The sequence below is a fragment of the Symphalangus syndactylus genome, chromosome 1 (assembly GCF_028878055.3).
Source record: "Symphalangus syndactylus isolate Jambi chromosome 1, NHGRI_mSymSyn1-v2.1_pri, whole genome shotgun sequence".
Classification (NCBI taxonomy): Eukaryota; Metazoa; Chordata; class Mammalia; order Primates; family Hylobatidae; genus Symphalangus; species Symphalangus syndactylus.
Genome location: NC_072423.2, coordinates 91,016,538 through 91,039,993, shown reverse-complemented (window position 1 = coordinate 91,039,993; position 23,456 = coordinate 91,016,538). Strand labels below are relative to the sequence as shown.

The window sequence follows — 23,456 nt, the reverse complement described above, 5'->3', positions numbered from 1 at the left end:
ATTAATGAAATGCCTTCCTGCCCCTCCTCCATCCCTCCCTGGGGAGCCTGCCCCTGCTCACTACCACCCAGAATAGGATATTTTTGTTTTGGTTTGCTTGTTTGTTTTGAGATGGTGTCTCGCTCTGTTGCCCAGGCTGGAGTGCAGTGGCGTGATCTTGCAACCTTGGCCTCCTGGGTTCAAGCAATTCTCCTGCCTCAGCCTCCTGAGTAGTTGGGACTATAGACGAACGTTACCACGCCCAGCTAACTTTGTATTTTTAGTAGAGACAGGATTTCACCATGTTGGCCAGGTTGGTCTGGAACTCCTAACCTCAGGTGATCTGCATGCCTCGGCCTCCCAAAGTGCTGGATTTATCGGCGTGAGCTACTGCGCCCGGACTGTTTTTTGTTTTTTTTGAGACAGGGTCTTGCTTTGTCACCCAGGCTGGAGTGCAGTGGTACAATCGTGGGTCACTATAGCCTCGACCTTCCGTGCTCAAGTGATCCTCCCCATTCAGCCTCCCAAAGTGCTGGGATTACAGGCCTGAGCCACTGTGCCTGGCCAGGATGTTGTTTTTCTTCACCATTACCCTTGGTCTCTCACTTCTGGCATCTTTCCTCCTTTGTTTTGGGGAATGATGGCATGGGGCCCAGGGAGTAGGGTTGGGAGCCAAACCTTTCTCCTTTATTTATTCAGATCGTAGCTATGGATGCAGCAAAAAGCAAACAGAAGTTTGACTAGATATATGAGTGCAGTATTCCACAACATTTAAAGCTGGTGTGTACTTACGTAGGAGGCTTAAAACATAACATTAAGTTAAAATGAATAATAGCCCCGACAGAAAAAAAATAGTGCATTCTGAAGAAGTTCTTAGCGGGAATGTTCAGAAGCTTGGTTGGTTTGATTGACACTAGCTCTGTATGTCTCCTTCTTGATAGCTCCTTAATGCAGATCTCTGTGGCTCCCTGACTTCTCCATTGGGTCATGTGTGGCCAGGTGGCATAAGCATAATATCCCTATCATCGCTGTCTGGCAGAGTGAGAGTTCGGAAGGAGCCATATTTGCTTTTAGGCTACCGTCTTTATTTATCTAGCACGTGGGGTAGGACTGTGACCGAAGGAGGGCTCCATGCACGTCTCCTGTGTTGTTGGAGGCGATAGTGTTGGTAATGGGCGAGGAATAGAGTCATTTGGTCCCAGCAAAGCTGCTTCCATCAGATCGGTCCTGCCCCTTGGCTGGGCTGCCTGAATTTCACTTCATCATCTCTAAAATGAGATTAAAGATTGTTTCTCCCACATGGGAAGGCTCCAGGATTCAGTGAGCTTATGCCTGTTTGGGAAAGTGTCTGGCACAGGGTCACTGCCCTTGTGCCATCACATCTGCCCAGATGAAATCAGGTAATCAACTGACGCACCCGGAGAGCCCATCGCGCACGCGTGCTGTGCCCCATGAGAAAGGGGCGTCAGATGTGACTCTGCCCTCAAGGAATCCGCATCTAGCAGGAGAAAGAAAACCGACACTGTGGAAATAAATAGAGAGCTAGAAGGCCAGCAGGACCCGCGCTTCCCCATGGCGCGCACATCCTGGAGGGCGAGCAGCTGCCGGGCGGGGCACACTGTCAGCCAGCCCTGCCTAATCTCCTGGCAGCCAGAGCAGAGAGAAAGTAGAATCTGGTATTCATTGTGTGGTTGTTTCTAATTTCCTTCTGCTTTCGAGATCCTCTTCTAAGGGAGAACAATGCCCTGAATGATGGGGCACAAGCTTCCTTGGCTGGGCACCCACCCAGCTGTGGCAGAGGCGGGGCATTCACAGGGCCGGTGGTGTTTGATTCTGGCCTCTGAGAAGCTCCTCCGACAGTGGGTTTTGGTGGCTGGTTTGAGTCCCAGCCCATAGAACAAGTCCCCCCAGGCTCACTTATAAGTATTATCTTTAAAATTTCCCTATCTGCCAAAGAAGAACGCCTTTTGTGTTATCGCCAGGGTTCTTATGAGGCCGGGTGGGTGGAGGGGGCACTGAATCCCAGAACTCTCTGTAGGATCTACATCTGGAGCCAAGAGGCTGCTCTGTGCCACCACACTCCCCGGAGTGCCCGTCGCACGTTGGAGGGGGATGGTGTTGGCCTCGAGTGCTGCCCTGGCAGCTCCTGTTCACAGACCATGATTGAGAGGACTCTCAGCAGAGGACCCTGGGCTGATATTTCTACCGCTGGTGCCTCATAAGGCTGGCCGGGGGCAGGAGGCCCAGGGCTGAGTCCAAGGAATGGGGTGGGGTTTCCTCATTCCTTGCTGTCTTCATACTTGGCCTTCTATTTGTAGATTTCAGTAATTTATCAGCCTTTCTGGGTTCCCCTTTCATCACCAGAAGCAGAATGAACCCAACGTGAGAAACCCACATGCATAAAGGGCTGAGAGAGGTTAAGGGGCATTTGATGATGACTTTCAAGCCTATGGGGCTGTATCGAGGAAGATGCTATGGGAGTGGCAGCTAAGAGGGTGAGTGAGGGGCTGCACAGCCCCAAGAGGCCCTGGCAGGGTCAGCTGTCTTCAAGACGAGCAAGACCCAGCTGGGCGCGGTGGCTCAAGCCTGTAATCCCAGCACTTTGGGAGGCCGAGGCAGGTGGATCATGAGGCCAGGAGTACGAGACAAGCCTGGCCAATATGGTGAAACCCCGTCACTACTAAAAAATACAAAAATTAGCTGGGAGTGGAGTGGTGGCATGTGCCTGTAGTCCCAGCTACTTGGGAGGCTGAGGCAGGAGAATCACTGCAATCTGGGAAGCAGAGGTTGCAGTGAGCCAAGATCGTGCCACCGCACTCCAGCCTGGGCGACAGAGACAGAGCAAGACTCTGTCTCAAAAGAAAGAAAGAAAGAAAGAAACAAAGACGTGCAAGACTCGAGCCAGGTCTCCCAGGCTTAGGTCACCCAGGTGCATCCTCATCCACATGCCATTCTCACTATGATTTGTTTAATATTTTCCTTTTTTTTTTTTTTTTTGAGATGGAGTCTTGCTCTGTCTTGCCCAGGCTGGAGTGCAGTGGCACGATCTCGGCTTACTGCAAACTCTGCCTCCTGGGTCAAGCGATTCTCTTGTCTCAGCCTCCCAAGTAGCTGGAACTACAGGTGTGCACTGCCACACCCAGTTAGTTTTGTATTTTTAGTACAGATGGGTTTCACCGTGTTGGCCAGGCTGGTCTGGAACTCCTGACCTCAGGGGATCCACCTGCCTTGGCCTCTCAAAGTGCTGGGATTACAGGCGTGAGCCACTGCACCTGGGCAAATATTTTTCTCTAAATAGATTTATTTATTATTTATTTTTGAGATAGGATCTCACTCTGTCACCCAGGCTGGAGTGCAGTGGCACAATCATGGCTCACCATAGCCTTGACTTCCTGGTCTCAGGTGATCCTCCTGTCTCAGCCTCCTAAGTAGCTGGGACTACAGGCACATACCATCACGCCTGGCTAATTTTTGTATTTTTCGTAGAGATAGGATTTTGCCATGCTGCCCAAGCTGGTCTTGAACTCCTGGGCTCAAGCAATCTGCCCGCTTCAGCCTCCCACAAAGTGCTGGGATTACAGGTGTGAGCTACTGTGCCCGGCCCTAAAGAGATTTATTTTGAAAACCTTAATCATTTAGTTAAAAAGAAACATTTATGTCACTACTGTAAATGAAACCCAGCATTTTGCTGACAGACATTGAAATAAGTACAGACGGAACTGTTAAAAGCACTTATTCTGTCCCTTTGATATAATCTTGAACACCACCCACTGCTTTGTATAAGGTCTCGGTGTATAAATCTTTCTGTATGATGGGGGCTCCGTGCGTGTCTGATGGAGATGTTGCAGGGGAGCTTGATGTCGTCAAGGAGTAGGGTGATTTGCGCTGACTTGTGACCCCACGAAAGATGCTAGTGATAACACCCCTGCTGCCTGACCAAGGGCTTTCTGTCTCCATATCAGCATCTCTAACAGGGGAGGACCACAGTGGCTGCTTCAGAGGGCTCCGTGAGGGTGAACTGAGCTCCTGGAGGATTTATTTATTTATGTTTTTATTTATTTTTGAGGCTAGGCTTGGTGGCACATGCCTGTAATCCCAGTATTTTGGGAGGCCGAGGTGGGTGGATTACTTGAGGTCAGGAATTTGAAACCAGCCTGGCCAACATGGTGAAACCCCATCTCTACTGAAAATACAAAAATTAGCTGGGCATGGTGGCATGCTCTTGTAATCCCAGCTACTTGGGAGGCTAAGGCAGGAGAATTGCTTGAACCCAGGAGGTTTAGGTTGCAGTGAGCCAAGATCGTGCCACTGCACTCCAGCCTGGGTGGCAGAGTGAGACACCATCTCAAACAAAAGTAAAATAATATAAAATATAAAATAAAATATTTATTTTTGAGACAGGTTCTGACTCTGTCATGTAGGCTGGAGGACAATGGCTCCATCACAGGTCACTGCAGCTTCTACCTCCTGGGCTCAAGTGATCTTCCTGCCTCAGCCTCCTGAGTAGCTGGGATCACAGGTGTACACGGTACTATGCCAGGCTAATTTAAAAAATTTTTGTAAAGGCCGGACATGGTGGCTCACACCTGTAATCCCAGCACTTTGGGAGGCCAAGGTGGGCGGATCACTTGAGGTCAGGAGTTCGAGACTAGCCTGGCCAACATGATGAACCCTCATCTCTACTAAACGTACAAAAATTAGCCGGGCGTGGTGGCACACACTTGTAATCCCAGCTACTCAGGAGGCTGAGGCAGGAGAATTGGTTGAACTCAGGAGGCGGAGGTTGCAGTGAGCTGAGATGATGCCACTGCACTCCAGCCTGGGCAACAGAGTGAAACTCTGTCTCAAAAAAAATAATAATAATAATTATGCAGACGGGTATCTCTGTGCTGCCCAGGCTAGCTGGGCTCAAGAGATCCACCTGTCTTCGCCTCCCAAAGTGCTGGGATTACAGGCATGAGCCACTGTGTCCAGTCACCCTATAGTATTTATAAAGTGTTTAGAAATAGTGTCTGGCACATAGTAAGCATTTAGCAGATGTGAACCCCCACTATAACTTGGGAGATTTTGGCTGAGGGCCCTCAACTCTCTTGGGGATCTGCCTTTGTGGAAATGGGGCTGGGATGGATGCTGCCAGGCTCCCTCTGGCTCTCTGCAGATCTCTGTTGCTCCCTGACTTCTGCATTTGGTCAGGTGTGGCCAGGCATCATGAGCATCATTTTCATCCTGATTATAGGGTTAAACTAAGATGTGATTATGACAGGTGTCATCATGAAATATCCCCACTGCAATCGGTGGCCATCTCTGTCCACTAGAGGCTCAGAAACGGGCTCCCAGGGATGGACACTGGTGTGCACTCCCGGGGGCTTGTGGGATCTGTGTCTGCTGTTCCCTCTGGCCAGCCATGGGTTGTTTCTGGAATGGGGCTCGTGGCTGGGAGGGAGGAAGGAGCTGTGGGAAGCAATCCCAGGTTCCTTGGTAGGACTGGAAACTCTGCCTCAAGCCCTGGAATTTTGACTTCCTGTTTGGCCTGGCACTTGTTCCCCAACATTTTCGGCTCTGACACATCCTCTCCCTCCCACTCTCAGCATCGTTTCCTCATCGTAAAATGAGGGGGTTGCACTAGATCATATCTAAGGCCCCTGTGAGCTTGAGAAAGCCACAGTTCTACCTCCTGGCCACCCCCTCACTTTTCCCTCAGGCCCCTTGATTGGCAGTGAGTGGAGAGGTGGGAAGAAAGAGAGAAATCGCAATAGCTGTGCATCAGGCCACACACAGGATGGCCCTGTGGCAAGGAACTGTCCAGTCCAAAATGTGAATAGTGCCAAGGTGGAGAAACCCTGTTTTAGGGAAGGAAAGACAGAAGAGAGGAGAGACTTAAAAGACAAATGCGGCCGGGCATAGTGGTTCACGTCTATAATCCTAGCACTTTGGGAGGCGGAGGCGGGCGGATCACTTGAGGTCAGGAGATCGAGACCAGCCTGGCTAACATGGCAAAACCTCATCTCTACTAAAAATACAAAAATTAGTTGGGTGTGGTGGTGGGTGCCTATAGTCCCAGCTACTTGGGAGGCTGAGGCAGGAAAATCACTTGAACCCGGGAGGTGGAGGTTGCAGTGAGCTGAGATCGCACCACTACACTCCAGCCTGGACGCTAGAGCGAGACTCCATCTCAAAAAAAAAAAAAAAAAATCACACAAAAATCCAAAATAAACCAAAAAGAAAGACAGATGCACAAATGCACTACAAATAATAAATGGTTGGACAAATGATAATGAAAAGGAACATTTAGGGATAAAACAAAATGCATAGGAAAAGGGTTTATGAAGGAGATTGGACAAAGTTGCCAGGATAGGAAGGATGTGTTTGCAAAGTGGTCATAGCTGGGCTGGGTTGAGTTTAAGGTGCTAGCCTTAGAGTACTAACCAGCATTCACTTTACAGATGAGAAAAATAGGGAAACTGGCCAGGTGCGGTTGCTCACGCCTGCAATCCCAGCACTTTGGGAAGCTGAGGTGGGTGGATCACAAGGTCAGGAGTTCGAGACCATCCTGCCTAAAACGGTGAAAGCCCGTCTCTAATAAAAATACAAAAAAAATTAGCTGGGCGTGGTGGCGGGTGCTTGTAATCCCAGCTACTCGGGAGGCTGAGGCAGGAGAATGGTGTGAACCTGGGAGGCAGAGCTTGCAGTGAGCAGAGATCGCGCCATTGCACTCCAGCCTGGGCAACAGAGCTAGACTCCATCTCAAAAAAAATAAAATAGGGAAACTGGGAGGGATGGGTGTCCTCCTCTCTCCTTCCTGGTTCACTTTGGAAGATGCCACCTGTTAGGGGCTGCTCCTGTGGGATTTCAACAATGCAGCCAGGTCAGCAGTAGTACCTGCTGATGCCACACAGCAACCTTAGGATGGCAGGCTGCATAGTCCAAAGGCCCAGGAAGTCATTACCCATATGAGCATTATCATGTGAGCCGGTCGTGATTAGTTTTTCTATGAGACCTTTGCTCCTCATTGAAATAACAACAAATCAGTTGTCTCCACGCCAGAGGAAGATACCACATAAAGCAGGACTAAAACAAGCAGAGAACAGAGAAGGTCTTCCTGGCCTTAGGGATGGGCAAACATTTCTAAAATAGAATGCAAACAGCACTAACCACAGAAGAAAAATCGATGAATTGGACTTTATCAAAATTAAATCCTCTCTTCATCCAAGGGCACCATTAAAAAAATGAAAAGGCAAGCCTCAGACCTGGAGAAGATATATATCTGCAACACATATATCTGATAAAGTCTTCGTTTCTAGAATATTTGAAGTACTGCAGATCAATAAGAAAACTAAAAATGACCCAATTAAAAAAATGAGAAAAAGAGGCCAGGTGTGATGGCTCATGCCCGTAATCTCAGCACTTTGGGAGGCCGAGGCAGGTGGATCACCTGTCAGGGGTTTGAGACCAGCCTGACAAACATGGTGAAAGCCTGTTTCTACTAAAAATACAAAAATTAGCTGGGTGCGGTGGCAGGCACCTGTAATCCCAGCTACTGGGGAGTCTGAGGCAGAATTGCTTGAACCCGGGAGGCAGAGGTTGCAGTGAGCCAAGATCACACCACTGCACTCCAGCCTGGGAGACAGAACAAGACTCAGTCTCAGAAAAAAAAAAAAAAAAAGAGGCCGGGCGCGGTGGCTCACGCTTGTAATCCCAGCACTTTGGGAGGCCGAGGCGGGCGGATCACGAGGTCAGGAGATCGAGACCATGGTGAAACCCCGTCTCTACTAAAAATACAAAAAATTAGCCGGGCGTGGTGGCAGGTGCCTGTAGTCCCAGCTACTCGGAGAGGCTGAGGCAGGAGAGTGGCGTGAACCCGGGAGGCAGAGGTTGCAGTGAGCCGAGATCGTGCCACTGCACTCCAGCCTAGGGGACAGAGCGAGACTCCGTCTCAAAAAAAAAAAAAAAGAGAGAGAGAGAGAGAGAAAAAGACTTGACCAGGCACTAACAAAAGAGGATATCCAGATGGCCAAATACACTGTGAAAAGGTTCTCAACATCATTATTCATCAGAAAATGCAAATTCACTGAGAGATTAGCTGAGCCTGGTGGCACAAGCCTGTAGTCCCAGTTACTTGGGAGGCTGAGGTGGGAGGATCATTTGAGCCTAGGAGTTTGAGGCTGCAGTGAGCTATGATCATGCCACTGCACTCTGGCCTTGGTGACAGAATGCAAAAGAAAAAAAAAGAACATACACACACAAAACTCCCACAGAAAGATACTACTACACACCCACCATAATAGCTAAAATGAAAAGACTGACAATACCAAGTGTTGCTGAGAATATGGAACAACTAGAACTATTGTGTATTGCTGTGGAGAGTGTGGAAGAGGTACAGCCACTGGGAACATTGGCAGATTATATTAAAGCTATAGATGTGCCTGCTCTACAACCTAGAAATTCTACTCCTAAGTATTTGGGTAAGGGATTTGGGCTGGGCGTGGTGGTTCACATCTGTAATCCCAGCACTTTGGGAGGCCAAGGTGGGTGGATAACCTGAGGTGAGGAGTTCGAGACCAGACTGGCCAATATGATGAAACCCTGTCTCTACTAAAAATACAAAAAAATTAGCTGAGTGTGGTGATGAGTGCCTGTAATCCTAGGTACTCAGGAGGCTGAGGCAGGAGAATCACTTGAACCCAGGAGGCGGATGTTGCAGTGAGCTGAGATCGCACCATTGCACTCCAGCCTGACAGACAGAGTGAGACTCCGTCTCAAAACAAAACAAAACAAAAAAAACTAAGGGGTTTAAGTACCTATGCTGACAATAATGTATGTACAAGAATGTTCAAAGGAGTTTCTCCAAACCTGAAACACCCCAAATTCCCATCAACAGAAGATTGGAGAAATAAATTGGTGGACTATTCATATAAGAGTACTATGCAATGATGAAAAGAGTATACGCTCTGATTCCATTAATATATAGTTCAAAAAGAGGCAAAGCTGATCTATGATGAGTCAAATCATGGTTCTGTCTGGTGGGGATATGGATTGGGAGGGTGCATGAGGGAACCTTTTGGGGTGCTGGAAATATTCCTTATGTGGCCTGGAGTGGTGGTTATAGAAATGCCTATTTATGGCCGGGCGCGGTGGCTCACGCTTGTAATCCCAGCACTTTGGGAGGCCGAGGCGGGCGGATCACGAGGTCAGGAGATCGAGACCACGGTGAAACCCCGTCTCTACTAAAAATAGAAAAAATTAGCCGGGCGTGGTGGCGGGTGCCTGTAGTCCCAGCTACTCGGAGAGGCTGAGGCAGGAGAATGGCATGAACCCGGGAGGCAGAGTTTGCAGTGAGCCGAGATTGTGCCACTGCACTCCAGCCTGGGTGACAGAGCAAGACTCCGTCTCAAAAAAAAAAAAAAAAAAAAAAAAAAAAGAAATGCCTATTTATGAAAATGATTATCAAGCTGTCCATTGTGTACTTTATGTACTCTGATGAATATACGTTATACTTTTTTTTTTTTTTTGAGACGGAGTCTCGCTCTTTCACCCAGGCTGGAGTGCAGTGGCGCGATCTCGGCTCACTGCCGGCTCCGCCCCCTGGGGTTCACGCCATTCTCCTGCCTCAGCCTCCCGCGTAGCTGGGACTACAGGCGCCTGCCACCTCGCCCGGCTAATTTTTTGTATTTTTAGTAGAGACGGGGTTTCACCGTGTTAGCCAGGATGGTCTCGATCTCCTGACCTTGTGATCCGCCCACCTCGGCCTCCCAAAGTGCTGGGATTACAGGCGTGAGCCACCGCGCCCGGCCAACTTTTTTTTTTTTTTTTTGAGATGGAGTCTTGCTCTTTCACCCAGGCTGGAGTGCAGTGGTGCAATATTGGCTCACTGCAAGCTCCGCCTCCCGGGTTCACGCCATTGTCCTGCCTCAGCTTCCCAAGTAGCTGGGACTACAGGCGCCCGCCACCACGCCCGGCTAATTTTTTTTGTATTTTTGGTAGAGACAGGGTTTCACCGTGTTAGCCAGGATGGTCTCAATCTCCTGACCTCGTGATCTGCCCACCTCAGCCTCCCAAAGTGCTGGGATTACAGGCGTGAGCCACTGCGCCCGGCCTATACTTCTATTTTTTAAAAATGAAGAGAAATGCAGATGCTCATGTCCAAGAGAAGTAATAACAGTAATAATTTATGGAGCACCCAATATATGCCTGGTTGCTTTATAGAGATTATTTGCCTTAATCTGTCTAAACCACCTGTCAAAATGATATTCTTTTCTTGTTAGAGAGGAGGAAACTGAGGCTTAGAGAGGGACAATAGCTTGTCTGAGTATCACAGCCGGTAAGTGTGGGAGTCAGATTTGAATGCCATATTCTGCACTGTTGCCACTTGGCTTGGGATGTTGAGAGTGAATCCTGGTACAGCATCAAAGCTCTCTGTGTTGCCTGCTACCCCGGAGCATCAGATGTTGCAGACACCATTCTTTAAAGAGAACTTCATTGTGTGAACCCCAAGTTCCCCCACCTTCTTCAAAATAAAAACATGAATTGGGAAGCCCAGCCCCTTTATGAACGCTTTCCATGAATTTGTTCCAATCAGGAAAAGAGCCTGCAGCTTCCTCCCCACCCTGTTCATCCTAACTGTTCTGTGTTGTGAATTTGCTGAGAATGAAAGGGGATGGGCTAGAGCTGTCAATACTGTGAGCCAGGCTTGAACTCCAGCTCTGCTCTTTTTAAACAGTGAGGCTCTTGGGTAGTTATTTAACTTCTCAAAGCTTTTGTTTCCTGGTCTGTAAAAAGTGACAGTGGTACTTCCCTTCTAGTCTCACTGTGAGAGTAAAATGCGGTCATATGTAAGAAGTGCTCAGCTCAGCGACAGGTTCATAGCAAGTGTGCAATAAAAGGTAGTGTAGAAATGTCAAAACTGGCCGGGTGCGGCCAGCCTGCAATCCCAGCACTTTGGGAGGTCAAGGCAGGAGGATTGCTTGAGTTCAGGAGTTCAAGACCAGCCTGAGCAATATAGTAAGACCCCATCTCTTAAAAAGATAAATAAATAACTAAAGCTTTCACTTTCCTGGTGCCTGATTCCTTCCAAGCCTCTTAAAGAGGCTTAGCACCTTTGCCCTCTAAATAATTCAACACACATTTGGAAGAAAGAAGTTATGTGAATGGTTTCTTCACAAAGTGTAACATATAGTGAATAAATGGGGCAGAATTGCAGCACTTCAGCAAGGAAAGGGGGGCATTTTGAACTAGAGTGGTCAGATGGAGGTATTATTTGGCTGAGTCTTCAAAAATGGGTAGGATTTAGTCACAGAGAGAAGACCAGGTAGGTCATTCTCAATTAGGGGGAGGCCAGGAGGTAGTTTTTAGGAGCCAAGGTGAAGTTTGGGAAGGGTGAGCAGGTGATTTTGCTTGGTGCTTGAAACTTGTGTAGGGACTAGTAGAAGATAAAGTAGGAAAGGGGGCCTGGTTCCAGATGAGGTCCCATTAAGAGAGCTGGCTTTTTTCTTTTTTTTTTTTTTGAGACGGGGTCTTGCCATGTTGCCCAGGCTGAAGTGCAGTGGCAGGATCTTGGATCACTGTGCAACCTCTGCCTCCCGGATTCAAGTGATTCTTCTGCCTTAGCTTCCTGAGTAGCTGGGATTACAGGTGTGCACCACCATGCCCGGCTAATTTTTGTATTTTTTTTAGTAGAGCTGGGGTTTCACCATGTTGGTCAGCCTGGTCTAGAACTCCTGAGCTTAGGAGGTCCGCCTGCCTCGGCCTCCCAAAGTGCTGGGATTACAGGCGTGAGCCACTGCGCCTGGCCTGAAAGCTGGATTAGTTTCTGCTGGAAAAGGAGTTGCTGAGCTTTCTTGAGCGCAGGAGGTGTAAGATGAAGCCAGGGGCATGCAGGCCCATGTGGGAGGTGAGAGAGACCAGGCCAGGAGGCCCATGAGAGGACAATCTGCGCATTCATGGGGGTCCGATGGGGATGAGTTGGGTGTGACTCAGGGAGGAGGCACTGGGCTGGGACAGAAGATGTAGGTAGGCTCTGGGAGACGACAGGGAGGGAAGGTGAAGGGCTATGAAGTCTCAAAGCCAATTGCTCGGGTTCATGAAGCAGAAAGGGTTCATGAAGAGGAAAGGGAAGAGAGAAAGTCAGTTTGGAGATGATAATGAAAGGGATTTCTTAATGGCTGAGGCTGGAGGTGGCAGCTGTTTTCATGGTTCCTACCTTCCTCTGTTATTTGAATGTTCCTGGGAACACACTGTCCTCTTCTGCTCTCAGGCTTGTATGGGGGGCACCGAAAGGACAGACTCGGGCTTTATGCAAGCTTCCTTTCCACCCTTGCCGCACAGAAACCACACAGAGGGAGGCGTGGCAAGACCAAAAGAGACCCAACAGCAGGATCCTTTCCAAATCTATCCCTCCCAGAGGCAGGCATTTGTTTAGATGCCCTAGCAAGGAGTGGGGGGACCTTCTTTCAGTTGGTGCAAAGTTAACGAACCGTCTTCTGATTTTATGGAGAGATGCAAATAGTGTGTTGAATATAAATCTCTTTGTTGTTATTTTACAGGGCTGTAGAAGCGGCCAGGAAGAAAACCACCCCCTCTTAAGGTTGTTTTTGTGACCGTTCTTTGGAGCATTGTTCTAAAAATGGGAAATTACATATTGCTGTGCCAAGGGCAACAAACACCTGCAGTTAAAGGAATACCTTCCACAAGGCGGCTTTTCGGAGCATGCACGTTTATAGCTCCAGCCAGGCCAGACCAGGGGCTGCCGCGTAAGCCCTGCTTGGTGCATTTCTTTACTTGCAAGGGGACAGAGTGTGGGCTTAGGTTTGGGACTAGAGGGGGCTTTGGCAACTATGGTGCTCAGGTGATTATCCTTCGCTCGTTTATCCAATAAACATTTATCAAGCATCTGTTCTTGTGTCAGCCTTTGTGGTTTTCTCCGTTCCCTTCCCTGGCATTGTGAGAATCCCTGGGAGAGTTGGCCACAGGCAGCAGCTTGCTGTCACTTTTTTTTTTTTTTTTTCAGTTTTCAGAGTCAGCGCATGACTGCTGCCTCCACATGACTGAGAACCCCTGCGCACTCTCCTTTTTTTCTTTTCTTTCTCCCTCTTACATCCCTTGCTCCCCCTCCCCTTTCTCTTTCCTCTTTATCTAAAAAAGGAGAAATGTAATCTTTTTTTTTTTTTGAGACAGTGTCTCACTTTGTCACCCAGTCTGGAGTGCAGTAGTGTGATCTCAGTTCACTATAACCTCCACCTCCTGAGTTCAAGTGATTCTCGTGCCTCAGCCTCAGTAGCTGGGATTACAGGTGCCTGCCACCACACCTGGCTAATTTTTGTATTTTTTTTTTTTTTTAGTACAGACGGGATTTCACCACATTTTCCAGGCTGGTCTCAAACTCCTGACCTCAAGTGATCCACCTACCTCAGCCTCCCAAAGTGCAGGGATTACAGGGATGAGCCACCTTGCCCGGCCAATAAATGTATTTTTTTAACACGCCAATCGATACATTTCTTCTGGCACACATCTTTTCAAAGTTTCCTGTCACTGGGGGTCAGTCTGAAATTCTTATTCTATGGTAGCAGACGTTAAAGGATAACTTTCGATTATCTGGTTAATATTTAACTTTTATCAACACTGATATTGCAAAATAATCAGGTCTTGAAATTTAGCGAGCATGAAATGAATACCATTCAGATGGATTTGCAGTTTAAGAGGAATCCTGTTTCATAAACAAATCTCATCTTTTTTTTTTTCTTTTTTTCTGAGACAGAATTTTTCTCTTGTTGCCCAGGCTGGAGTGCAATGGCGTGATCTCCACTCCCTGCAACCTCTGCCTCCTGGGTTCAAGCGATTCTTCTGCCTCAGCCTCCCAAGTAGCTGGGATTACAGACACCTGCCACCACGCCCAGCTAATTTTTGTATTTTTAGTAGAGATGGGGTTTCTTCATGTTGGTCAGGCGGGTCTCAAACTCCTGACCTCAGGTGATCCACCTGCCTCAGTCTCCCAAAGTGCTGGGGTTACAGGGGTGAGCCACCGTGCTTGGCCAACAAATCTCATCTTCATCTAGAAACAGAAAAGCAGGGAACAATGGAATACAATGAACTTCAAACTTTTTTTGCATTTTGGTTAGAACTTCCTGCCCACAGAACATATGAATTCCTCAAATGGGTCAGCCAGAGAGTAATGGGAGGTCTTTTTGGGGGTCCAGGGTCATGTCTCAGGGGCCACTTGGTTATTGATGTGGTCCTCCTGGAAGCAGAGAGATGGAATAAAAAGGTCGGGAGGCCGAGGCGGGCGGATCACGAGGTCAAGAGATCGAGACCATCCTGGCCAGTATTTTGTGTCTACTAAAAATACAAAAATTAGCTGGGCATGGTGGCATGCATGTGCCTGTAGTCCCTGCTACTCGGGAGGCTGAAGCAGGAGAATCACTTGAACTGGGAGGTGGAGATTGCAGTGAGCCAGGATGGCACCTCTTCACTCCAGCCTGGCGACAGAGTGAGACTCCATCTCAAAAAAAAAAAAGGTCTCAAGTCCTGTAATATACTTAATTTACTGTCTTGGCTTCCACCTTGGTTTCAATTTTTCCACTAGAGGGTCAAAAGTAGAATCCTGCTGCTGTGATCAAGTACTTGACGCAGATGTACATTCGAATGATTTATTTTCCTTTTGCTTTCTTGGGTTTTCTGATTTTTCTACAATGAGTGGCAAGATAACTAAAATGTGAATCATGCCTTCATAGGACTCACATTCTAGAGAAGGCAACAGTTACAAGCAAACATGCTACAGTAAGATAAATACATGATTTGTCCCACTGTAAATACACGCCCCAGATTAGGGGCGTGGAAGCTCAGCAGCAGAGACAGCCCCCGAACCTCAGGGCACAAAGTGCTGGGTAGGGAGAACAGGGAGAAAGAGCCCACAGACTAAGTCTTGAAGGAATCTGAAGGGGGCCAGACTTAGCAAATGAAATACAGTATGCCCGTTAAGTGTGCATTTTAGATAAATAATGAAACCATTTTTAGTATAAGCATGTCCCAAGTGAGTCATGAAGGATGGAGTTTGGTTCTTCCAGTGACTTTGGGAAGGGAAAGCATTTCGGTCAGTGGGAACTGTTCCTGCAGAAGTGCGGAAGTGTGAATGGCATGGATTTGTTGCCTGTTTCAAATGTGAATGTCTGTGCCTGGACATGAATTGACAAGCCTTACTGAGGGCAGTTTTATTTCTGAGCATCATCCGCTACTGCACTCTCAAAGCGAAGGGCAGGTGAGAAGCAGCAGGATTTGAGGCCAGAGTGGGAAGCAGGGCCACCATCTCCAAGAGCCTTTGATGATGGGTGAGGGGTTTGGACTTCATCCGACAGGGGACCAGGAAGAGGGAAGGATTTTAAGCAAAAGCATGAACTTCCTATTTGATTTTTGGCAATCATGGGAAGGAAGTAAGACTAAAATCTTAGAGACTATTTAGGAGGCAGATTAACAGCCCCTCAAGGATCTCCACGTCCTAATCCCCAGACCCTGTGGATGTGTTAGGTTACCTGGCAAGAGAGAATTAGGGTTGCACGTGGATGAAGGTTTCTCATCTCAGCTGACTGTGAGATGGGGAGGTTGTTTTGGAGTATCTGATGGGCCCAGTGTAATCACAGAGATCCTTATGAATGGAAGTGGGAAGCAGAAGAGGAGATCAGCGTCAGAGACAGACTTGCAGAGGCTGCCCTCCTGACTTTGAAGATGGGGAAGGGGCCATGAGCCAAGTAATGCGGGTGGCCTTTAGAAAATGGAAAAAACAAGGAGACAGATTCTCCCCTGGAGACTCCAGAAAGAATGCAGCCTGCCAACACCTTGGTTTTTAGCCCAGTGAAATGCATTTCAGACGTCTGGCCTCCAGAACGAGAAGATCATAAATTTGTGTGTTTTTAAGTTATTAAGTCTGTGGTAAGTTGTTATAGCAGCCATAGAAACTAAGGTAGAGGCTGTTTGCAACGATGCAGGTCACAGATGGTGAAGGCCTGGAATTGGCAATAGGGTCAAGAGAAAGGGATAAGGGCTAGGTGCAGTGGCTCACACCTGTAATCCCAACACTTTGGGAGGCAGAGGCGGGCAGATCATTTGAGTCCAGGAGTTCAAGACCGGCCTGGCCAACATGGCGAAAACCCGTATCTATGAAAAAAATACAAAAGTTAGCTGGGCATGGCAGTGTGCGCCTGTCATCCCAGCTACTCAGGAGGCTGAGGGAGGAGCATTGCTTGAGCCTGGGAGGCGGAGGTTGCAGTGAGCAGTGATCGCAACCCTGCACTCCAGCCTGGGTGACAGAGTGAGACCCTATCTCAAAAAAATAAATAAATAAATAAATAAAATAAAAATAAATAAATAAAAATAAAGGGATCAACTCCATGTAAGTTGAGGTGGACTCAGAGACTGACTGGACACCTAAGTTCAAGAGGTCAGGAGATCCCCCAGCCCAGCAATCCTTTCTCTTCTCCTGATGCCCCAAGGCCTGCTCCTCCTTCCACAGCTCCCAGGGAGCCTCTGATCAAGTCTCTATCCTGTCCTAGGGCTGATTAGTACCTACTTTTGTGACAGGGGCCTAACAGGGAATTCTTTTTCATTTTTATTTTGAGATGGAGTCTCATTGTGTCACCCAGGCTGGAGTGCAGTGGTGTGATCTCGGCTCACTGCAACCTCGGCTCACTACAACTTCCGCCTCTGCAATCTCTGCCACTGCAGCCTCTGCCTCCTGGGTTCAAGCGATTCTGTTGCCTCAGCTGTAGCTGGGACTACAGGCATGCGCCATCATGCCCGGGTAATTTTGGTATTTCTAGTGGAGATGGGGTTTCGCCATGTTGGCCAGGCTGGTCTCGAACTCCTGACCTCAGGTGATCCGCCTGCCTCAGCCTCCCACAGTGCTGGGGTTACGGGCTTGAGCCACTGCACCCAGCCCTAAGAGGGAACTCTAAAGGAAGCTCTGTAGGTATCTGCCTCATGGTTACACACACAGGGTGGCTGTGAAACCACCTTTCCAAAAATTACAACTGAGGAAATTATGACAGTGAAAGAGATCAGATCTAACCGACTCCATCTTCCTTCTAACCTTTAAGCTGTGCTTGTTCATTCCTGGGCATAGGCCTGAACTAACTTTGGGAAGCAATTCAGTTCATGTTTTGACTCTGAAACAAAATTGATAATAGCCATTTCCCTAAAAAATGCCCCGTTCTTGCCTGTGGGCCAGTCTGCCTTTGCAAGACTAACAAATTAGCTACGAGATTAGAAATTTAGTTTCAGGGTCATGCAGCCTCTGGCTCCAAGAGTCTGAGCCTCCCCAGATTGCTCCTGCAGATAACATCACTATTATAAAACCTAATATCAGTGCTTGAGATATTTTGCAGACCCTGCACTCGATGGGTCAACTGACACCACCTAGACTGGTAATCTGGCTCAACCATTTCTGCCATCCTACCCAGGAACAGAAGACAGCAAGAAAACCACACTTCTACCCCCTATGATTCCATCTCCAACCTGACCAATCAGCATTGCCCGCTTCCCAAGCCCCTACCCGCCAAATTATCTTTAAAAACCCAGATCCCCGAATGCTCAGGGAGACTGTTTGGAGTAATAATAAAACTCAGTCTCCCACACACCCAGCTCTGTGTGAATTACTCCTTCTCCACTGCAATTCCCCTGTCTTGATAAATTGGCTCCGTCTAGGCAGCGAGCAAGGTGAACCCACTGGGCAGTTACAGCTATGGGCATATAACCGCAGGTATTTTAGGAGTTAACTAGACTCTTGTGATAAGCTGAGAATCCATTCACTTGATGGGGTAACAAATCTGAGTTCCAAACCCCCGGTTTATCAATTCCCAAGCTGGCAATCAATTCCCATGCTAGCTTAGCTGAATGTATTTTCAGATTTTTTTTTTTTTTTTTTTTTGCGGGACAGAGTTTTGTTCTTGTTGCCCAGGCTGGAGTGCAATGGTGCAATCTTGGCTCACCACCAACTTCTGCCTCCCAGGTTCAAGCGATTCTCCTGCCTCAGCCTCCTGAGTAGCTGGGATTACAGGCACCCGCCACCACATCTGGCTAATTTTGTATTTTTAGTAGAGACAGGGTTTCTCCACGTTGGTCAGGCTGGTCTTGAACTCCCGACCTCAGGTGATCCGCCTGCCTCGGCCTCCCAAAGTGCTGAGATTACAGGCGTGAGCCACAGCGCCCAGCCTATTTTCAGATTTTTTTGCATGTACTATAGTTTTATAATTTTAGTTTGCTCATGGAAATATGTTGGGTGGCTAACTACTGATGATTCATCCTCACATTATCCCCATGTGCCTGTTGGTGTATTCTGAAAGCGCTTGGGAGGAACATCCCCTAATTACATGTTTCTGAATGCATTGTTTGTGTGGCCTCATCATCATCAATAAAACTTCTCTTTATCGTCTATCTGAAGCCATTTTGAGTGGCAGACACCCCTATGGTGATTACTGCCCACAAATCCCTTGGTATTCGAAAACAGCCGGGCTTGCATCAGCTGCAAACTAGACATAATTTTATCCATATCATCGTGATAAGGCTGATGAAGGCTGGTTTTGCTTCTTCTTCCTGCCTCATGAGTCATTTACAGATATTTCTGTCAGGCTAACCTCAACTGTCTCTCACGTACAACTGCAGCTTTCCTACTGATCAATTAGTCCAGGCACATTGACACAGGCCCCTCGATTTTGCAAGTGATGGCAGTGTTTGATAACTACCATTCTGCTTTAGCTTTCCTCCAGAGTAAGTTTCCTTTGGTTTCAGGTTTCAGGGGTAACAGACACTTTCAAAAAGTTTTTCACTCAGATTCAGTTTTCTTGACAATGTGATCAAGAAATGTGGTCTTTTCCTGCCTTGGGTTCCTCAAAGGTATGAATGTTAAAATTACTATCATGCTACAAATACATTTGTTATTTTTAATCTTTTTTTTTTTTTTTTTTCTGAGACAAGGTCTTGCTCTGTCACCCCAGGCTGGAGTGCAGTGGTGAGATCTCAGATCACTGCAACCTCTGTCTCCTGGGCTCAAGTCCTCCCACCTTGACCACCTGAGTAGCTGGGACTACAGGCATGCATCACCACACCCAGCTAATTTTTGTAGGTTTTTTTTTTTTTTAATAGAGGCAGGGGTATCACTATATTGTCCAGACTGGTCTCAAACTCCTGGACTCAGGCCGTCTGCCAGTCTTGGACTCCCAAAATGCTGGGATTACCAGCACTTTGGGAGGCCGAGGAGGGTGGATCATCTGAGGTCAAGAGTTTGAGACCAGCCTGGCCAACATGGTGAAACCCTGTCTCTACTAAAAATAGAAAAATTAGCCAGGCGTGGTGATGGACACCTGTAATCCCAGCTACTTGGGAGGCTGAGGCAGGAGAATCGCTTGAATCCAGGAGGCGGAGGTTGCACTGAGCTGAGATTGCACTGCTGCATTCCAGCCTGGGCAACAAAGAGCGAAACTCCGTCTCAAAAAAAAATAAAAATTAAAAAATAAATAATGAATAAATGCTGGGATTACAGGATTACAGGCATGACCCATTGTGCCCAGCCTTGATGAGTTATGTTTTCAGTTTTTTCTTCACACAGCTCGTGCCTAATGCCTCCCAAAGGCAGGAATGCTTATAGTTATACATTGGCCTCCCTGTGTTTTGGAGCTTAGCATATTCATAGTGAAAATGGCTGATTGTATAATTATGTATTTATATAAAATGGGGGAGCATACTTTTTCTTTTTCTCCTCCTCTTCCTCTTCCTCCTCCTTCAAATGTAAAAATCATTCTTAGCTTAAGGTTTGTTTAAAAATAGGCCACAGGCTGGGCGTGGTGGCTCACACCTGTAATCTCAGCACTTTGGGAAGCCGAAGCAGGTGGATCACCTGAGGTCAGGAGTTTGAGACCAGCCTGACCAACATGGTGAAAGCCCGTCTCTACTAAGAATACAAAAAAATGGCCAGGCATGGTGGCTCACATCTGTAATCCCAACACTTTGGGAGGCTGAGGTGGGCAGATCACCTGATGTCGGGAGTTCAAGACCAGCCTGACCAACATGGTGAAACCTGTCTCTACTAAAAATACAAAATTAGCCAGGCGTGGTGGCGTGCACCTCTAATCCCAGCTACTTGGGAGGTTGGGGCAGAAGAATCACTTGAACCTGGGAGGTGGAGATTGCAGTCAGCCGAGATTGCGCCACTGTACTCCATCCTGGGCCACGGAGTGAGAACCCGTCTCAAAAAAAAAAAAAAAAAAAAAAATAGGCCATAGCCTGAGCTTGGCCTGCCAGCCATAGTTTACAGACCCATGCTATAATACACGAATAACTGGTGTGAGTAACTACACACAGAGAGAACAGAACCCAGTGAACGGTGCCTTTATTTCTCGAATTTCCTGCTTTCTGTCAACATGCATCACACAGATAACGTGCTCTTCCTGTGGTTGCAATCAGTTTATCTTTGCATTCTGCTGTTTTAAAATTTAACGCCCATTTCTGTGGACTGGCATAGCCCACATTCTTGTGAATCACCCACAGTGATTCCTGCAATGTTGTCCCCAGCCTCAAGCCTCTCTGCACCATAATTGTGCTTCTTTTCCTCAGATACCTGCCTTGCATTGGCCTTGGGTAAATGTTTCCCTTGGCTGTGAATAGGCAATTAAAATTCTGAACTTTTTATGGCTCTGGAAGCTTATCCCATGAAACAGTACTCATCCAGGTGGATGGCCCACCAGCCAAAGGTATGTGCTTTAGGATGACTTGGTGAAGGAGAAAGTGATGCCTCAGCAGGGAGGGAGTGGGGGAGGAGAGGGAGCCGGGCAGCCCCCATCAAGGCCCCACCCGAGGCAAGGAATCTCTTTTGGAGTTGCCAGTCCCCCGACCTGCTCCAGAATTTTTTACAACCAGAGCCCCTCGTTCGTGGCTGACAATGAAGGGCACAGTGGCTTTCTAGTTTGTGTGTGCGAGTGTGTGTTTGGGGGTAGGTGGACTTTGCTCATCACCATCATTTGGATTTTTGGCTCTGGGGATTCTGGAATTAGGGATCCCACCACCACCTGCAGGGCGGGGGTTGGGGCATGGGCTCTGGAATCTGGGTTGTGTGAGGAGTAATTGAGAGATTGCAAGGCCGGGCACGGTGGCTCACGCCTGTAATCCCAGCACTTTGGGAGGCCGAGGCAGGCGGGTCACGAGGTCAGGAGATCGAGACCATCCTGGCTAACACGGTGAAACCCCGTTTCTACCAAAAATACAAAGAATTAGCTGGGCGTGGTGGCGGGCGCCTGTAGTCCCAGCTACTCGGGAGGCTGAGGCAGGAGAATGGTGCGAACCCGGGAGGCGGAGCTTGCAGTGAGCCGAGATCATGCCACTGCACTCCAGCCTGGGCGACAGAGGCAGACTCCGTCTCAAAAAAAAAAAAAAAAAAAAAAAGCCATTACTGGCTGAGCGGGGTGGCTCACGCCTGTAATCCCAGCACTTCGGTCGGGAGGCCAAGGTGGGCGGATCACCTGAGGTCGGGAGTTTGAGACCAACCTGGCCAACATGGAGAAAACCTGTCTCTACTAAAAATACAAAAATTAGCTGGGCGTGATGGCGGGTGCCTGTAATCCCATCTACTCAGGAGGCTGAGGCAGGAGAATTGCTTGAACCAGGGAGTTGGAGGTTGCAGTGAGCCGAGATCACGCCACTGCACTCCAGCCTGAAGACAGAGCAAGACTCCGTCTCAAAAAAAAAAAAAAAAAAAAAAAAGAGCTTGCGAAAGCGCCTGCCAGCACCTAAGCAATCAATAAGGGTTATTGGGTTGTGGTTTCTGCCTGGGGACTTTAAAAACTGGGCAGGCGGAGGTCAAAGGCCGGCCCCACCAGCTCCGCGTGGTCTTCTCCACCTTTGGGGCCATCTCAAGTTCTAGATTCCGTGGGCCTTGCCCTTGAAATCGTCTGGGAATGGAATTATTGCTAATCCCAAAAGGGCTGACACATCACTCCCTGGCAGGGTTCAACCAGGTGGCAACATGGTTTGTGTGGCTGCCCCTGTTTCCCCTCAGAATTCGGATTTTAAAACTTTCAAAATATGGGATTTTTATTACATATATATGTATTTATTATTTATTTTTTTTTGGAGTGCGGTAGCACAATCTCAGCTCACTGCAACCTCCCAGGCTGGAGTGCAGTGGTGCGATCTCGATCTTGGCTCACTGCAATCTCTGCCTCCCGGGTTCAAGCGATTCTCCTGCCTCAGCTTCCCGAATAGCTGGGACTACAGGTGCGCGCCACCACACTCAGCTAATTTTTTATTTTTAGTAGAGACGGGGTTTCACCATGCTGACCAGGCTGGTCTCGAACTCCTGACCTCAGGTGATCCACCCGCCTCGGCCTCCTAAAGTGCTGGGATTACAGGAGTCAGCCACCGTGCCCAGCCGAGATTTTAAACATTATACGGATGACACCAGATCCTCACAGCCGGACCTCTGGGTGCCTCAGCCCCGACAGCGCGTCCGCTCGGGTACCCTGTGGACGATGCTGCCCCCTAGTGGCTGCGTCGCACCAGGCCCGCCGGACCACGTTGCTCCATGGAGGGGCCCCGACTGGAGAGCTCCGTCTCTAACCCGCCGCCTCCTTCTGTGCCCTCTGCCGACGCCCTTCCGATTCCTGCAGTCCCTCTGCAGTCCTCCACCTTTCTCTTTCTTTTTGAGACAGGGTCTCACCCTTGTCACCCAGGCTGGAGTGCGGTGGCACAATCATAGCTCACTGCAGCCTGGAACTCCTGGGCTCAAGAGATCCTCCTGCCTCAGCCTCCTGAATAGCCAGCTCTACAGGCATGCGTTACCAGAGTCGGCTAATTTATTTTTATTTTTGTAGAGACGGAGTCTCACTATGTTGCCAGGCTGGTCTCGAACTCCTGGGCTCAAGCCATCCTCCCACCTCAGCCTCCCAAAGTGCTGGAATTACAGGCATGAGCCACCAAGCCCAGCCAATCCTCCACTTCTATTTAGGTGCTAGGGGCTGGCTGCCATGAAACTGGCCGGGGATTTGGGGGTCTTTATATCCACATGGATGCATCTTTAGGATGAGTTCTATTCTTTGCATATTTTGCTCTAGAGCAATTTTAAAAACCAATCAGTCGGCCGGGTGCGGTGGCTCACGCTTGTAATCCCAGCACTTTGGGAGGTCAAGGCGGGCAGATCACGAGGTCAGGGGATCGAGACCATCCTGGCTAACACGGTGAAACACCGTCTCTACTAAAAATATAAAAAAATTAGCCGGGCGTGGTGGCGGGCGCCTGTAGTCCCAGCTACTCGGGAAGCTGAGGCAGGAGAATGGCGTGAACCCGGGAGGCGGAGCTTGCAGTGAGCAGAGATCGCACCACTGCACTCCAGCCTGGGTGACAGAGCGAGACTCCGCCTCAAAAAAAAAAAAAAAAAAAAAACCAATCAGCCACACTTTTTTTTTTTTTTTTTTTGAGATGGAGTTTCACTCTTGTTGTCCAGGCTGGAG

At 48.4% G+C, this 23,456-nt stretch overlaps 1 protein-coding gene across 1 annotated transcript in view; it reads left to right on the top strand.

The window, feature by feature from the left end:
• Positions 1-12,866, top strand: part of AHNAK (AHNAK nucleoprotein) — a 121,001-nt gene extending 108,135 nt beyond the window's left edge. Inside the window, exon 6 of the mRNA XM_055287634.2 lies at positions 12,519-12,866. Within this exon, the coding sequence (XP_055143609.1) occupies positions 12,519-12,526 (8 nt within the window). The 3' untranslated portion in view covers positions 12,527-12,866. The remainder of the gene's footprint in view (positions 1-12,518) is intronic.
• Positions 12,867-23,456: the final 10,590 nt, after the last annotated feature.